This window comes from Eurypyga helias, unplaced genomic scaffold (genome assembly GCF_000690775.1).
Source record: "Eurypyga helias isolate BGI_N326 unplaced genomic scaffold, ASM69077v1 scaffold39498, whole genome shotgun sequence".
Taxonomy (NCBI): domain Eukaryota; kingdom Metazoa; phylum Chordata; class Aves; order Eurypygiformes; family Eurypygidae; genus Eurypyga; species Eurypyga helias.
Window position 1 is genome coordinate 24,960 of NW_010266991.1, and position 3,813 is coordinate 28,772.

Consider the following 3,813-nt stretch of genomic DNA (forward strand, 5'->3'; position numbering starts at 1 on the left):
TAGGAAATGATGGTACTCTCCAATACCTTTTTGCACTGAGAATGTAAATCATCATGGATCTGTAACTTGTGTGAAAGCCAGTACATTTAGGATTTCTATCAGAAAAGCTGACAAAGATAGTTTAGAGACCCTCCAAATACCTCTTCATATAGTAATGAAGATCTTATCCAGTTTCAGTTGAATGCCTCTAGTCCACTATACACTGTGGACTAAAACCCTGAGAAGATGTACTTTGAATCTTTTTTCTTTTAGAAATATTTTTAAATCTGGTAGTGATGAATTTTCATCCTACTCCAAATTGCTAATTGCTTTTATTTATTTATTAACTCAATTTTTACTCTGTACTAAAAATGTCTTTAATAGGAAGTAAATTCAATCCATGGGGAAGATGGATGGAAAGGATGACTCATCCTGTTGTATCTGAATGCAGCCAAGATTGTCTGATATATGTTCATATTCTGGAACACTCTAGCCTGTGTGCTGCTTGATGTGCCTTTAAATTGAGTAACTTTTCAAATGTTGATACTTAGGATGCTGACCTGCCAGAGGATACATTTAGTAGACAATACTAAATGTGTCTTCTAATTTATTAGAGGATAAGATAATATCAGCAATTTTTATTAAGGTACAAACTAATTGTCTTGAATAAAACATGCCAACAGAATTATGTTTATGTTAAAACGAGTGTGAAAAGCTAGATTTTTTTACTTAAGCTTTGTTTTTTAATTTTTGTCTCCATTAATTGATTTAATTTTTGCCCCCCAATAACACCACCACTTAGCCATGAAGCAATAGACAGCATCCCACTGAACTCAGCAGTACAAAGTTGCAATTAGCTAGTTGACTGGGAGAAGTTACTTTTGTAACTGCCAGGGAAAATTTCTGTTTTCTAAAGCTTTATTATCAATACTATATGTAAAAGATGGAAGGAAGACAGATAATGTTGTGTAAGGTGAGGCATGTTCAAGCTTTGAATTCCCAAAACCACCATGAAAACTCAGTAGCTGATGATAATTAGCAGACAAAACCAAGCCTGAATCTTTGCCTCACTTACCTACTGGCAGTAACTGACAGTTAAGTGCCCAGCTGCTCCTCCTTTTCACTTTTTGATGAACAGGAGGGCATGGGCTTCTGAATTCGAAAGGCCCTAGCAGTACAAATGAGTGAGGGTAACAAAACTGATGCCGTTCAAGTAGGACCAAGGAGCAGGGTATATTTTGAGGACAGCCGAAACAGTCTCCAGAAAGACTGTGGAGTTTCCCCCTTTGGTTGCACTCTACATGTAAAACTCTAGAGTTGATTTGTGGTGTACTAGTTCACTCACATGAGTAGATTTTATCCTGTGTCTGTAGGAGCTACTTTGTTTTTGTGATGCAGTGTTCTTTCCTGGGAGCAACTCAGTTTCTGCACTGATCTAAGCCTGTCCTTCGTAACTGCTTATTTCGGTTGCATTAAGGCATGCAATGCTGGATTTAGCACATATGCATGAAGGTGTTTATGCATAGAATATTCAAATTTACCTATACATGAGCATCTGTCACTTGAAAGCAATCAGTATATAAAAATGCCAGAACAGAGAGATGGCAAATCAAGATCTAACCAAAACTGTTTGAATGTTCAAAGTTTGGTCATGGGCCTGAGTGCCCTGATGTTGTACATTTGCAGAGGAGCAAACTGAACTGTCTGATCTTGTCCAACTTATGTCAGTGTACACAGGCCCTCCAAATAAGGTACAATTTCCTGCAAATTGGTGGGGAAATGGACTGCAGATTTTCTTTTAAAAGACCATCCCCATATCTGCACAGACTGTAATTACATTTTCAGGGCAGGCACTCATGTACTGAGCTTGAAGCTAGCAATGTTTTTAGCTGAAGTAAAAATCTGTTTAACTGAAAAAAACCTCAACCCCAAACCACCAAAACTTCTCAGAAAGGGAAGGAGCGAAAGAAGTCAAAAAGTGACAGTCTGTGTGAACAGAAGAAGAATAAAAAGGAAATGGAGTTTGAGCAAAGACTTGCCAAAGAGAAAGAAGGGATGTTGGAGAAAGAAAAACAACTGAAAATAAATCGTCTCGTGCAAGAGGTATGTTGTGTTCCCCTATTAAGTGCAAAATTATATTGAAAGAAAATGAGCTGGGTCTTTAATGGAATTATCATAGCAGGACACTTGTTTAATCATGTCAGAGGTAATGAGGTTTAAAAAAATTGCTGTTGCACTGCAAAACTGTGTTCTCAAGTTTGCTTGTTTCTACAGACAGTTTTTACCCAAATGAGGATACCTCTGCAGTTAATGAGAGGCCGTGTGTAGTGATGAATTTAGTGGAAGACAGCAGAGTCGGAAGTAATTCTCAAAAGTATAATTAGATTTAAAACTAATTTAAATGGCATTTCATACTTTTGAAACATATTTGTGTTGTAGCTATACCTATAACCTTTTTTCATGCACTGATGTTATGGTAAAGGTATCCGAGACAGAACGAGAAGACCTGGAAGAATCAGAAAAGGTGCAGCACTGGGTGGAAAGACTTTGTCAGACACGGTTAGAACAGATTTCCTCTGTGGAGAACGAGTCTCCTGAGGTAAAATTCTGGCTTGTCCATATATTGCATGATCTCTAAATAACTCACTATTTATCTCCTAGAATCAATAGGTTTTACCAGAGAAAAGTCTGTATTCACCTTTCCCGCTCAGCTTTCATTCTCAGAGGGGGAAAAAAATGTCAGTAATTGATGAATTATAGTCTATAGCATACAAGCTGTTTCTATATTTTATGGAATTAAAAAAAATTATTTTAATTAACTAGTTTTATTTTGTCCATAACAATTTTATTAGCTTGCAAACGGTTTGGGCTAGGTGGGACATGTCTCAGTTTTATCACTGGTACCAAGAATACCCAGCCATATGTTTTAGTATCCTATGCAAATAAAAACATCACTGATGCTTTTGGATGCTTCCTTGTATTGCAAGGAATAAAGGTACAGGTTAAGAAAATGACAAGAAGGTAAGAAACTCCCAAAGAATAGGGTTTGGTTTTGTGGTTTAAATAGTCCCCTTAAATGAATGGAGTTGCAGAAAGTGATTCTGCCTTAGAGCCTGATGGTTCTAGATGTGGAGTGAGGCTTTCCCACCATCCTGCTGCTCTGGCTGTCTTCCAAGCACAGCTGCTTTCAAGAGGAACACTGCAATCTGTTGAACTCCCCTGGGATGCCCAAGAAATTGTAACCACAAAGAGGACCCTTGGGGAACTCTCTCGCATGAATTTCCATCAGGTCCATGTGGAGCAGCTCTGGAAAACAAGACTGGTCTTCTGTTCTTCCTGGCCTTGGGCTCAGATCCATGCAGCTTTTCAGTGCAGGTGTCTAGGACAGTGGAATGGTTATATTGAGTTTTCTCTCACTACCTAAATTTGGCTGCCTGTGTTCTGCTAGATCTTTTCCCCCCTTTCTTCTTTTAAAGAAAGAGGGAACATTACAGCTTAAAATCACTCTTGTGTTTCTAGAGCTCTACCCTGAATGTCCAAAACCTCCTGGGGATCTGAATTTCATATCAACCTCAACCTTTTGTTTTGTGATAGCTGCTTAAGCTTAAGTAAAGTATATTTACACCAGACTTTAGCCCCTTTCCCTATTTTAATGGCATGGAGTTTCAGGGCCTGCCTTCAATTACTTTCCTTTTATATAATCACCTTTGCAAGGAGCAATTCTTGCTTTCTCTTCGTCAGAGTGAGAGAGGCAAGAGTTGTTATCTGTGGTTTGTCCTATGATTTTACCTTCTGGAGTCACCATGCAGTTGGATTGGGGTGGAGGGTAGGGGT

General features: G+C 38.4%; 1 protein-coding gene across 1 annotated transcript in view; it reads left to right on the forward strand.

Moving 5' to 3' along the window:
- The window catches only part of LOC104513805 (harmonin-like), a gene marked incomplete at both ends in the record, with an annotated part of 27,326 nt that extends 24,748 nt beyond the window's left edge, over nucleotides 1-2,578 (forward strand). The window contains 2 exons of the mRNA XM_010157273.1: nucleotides 1,930-2,082; nucleotides 2,462-2,578. Coding sequence (XP_010155575.1) covers nucleotides 1,930-2,082; nucleotides 2,462-2,578 — 270 coding nt within the window. The remainder of the gene's footprint in view (nucleotides 1-1,929; nucleotides 2,083-2,461) is intronic.
- Between the last annotated feature and the right edge of the window lie 1,235 nt (nucleotides 2,579-3,813).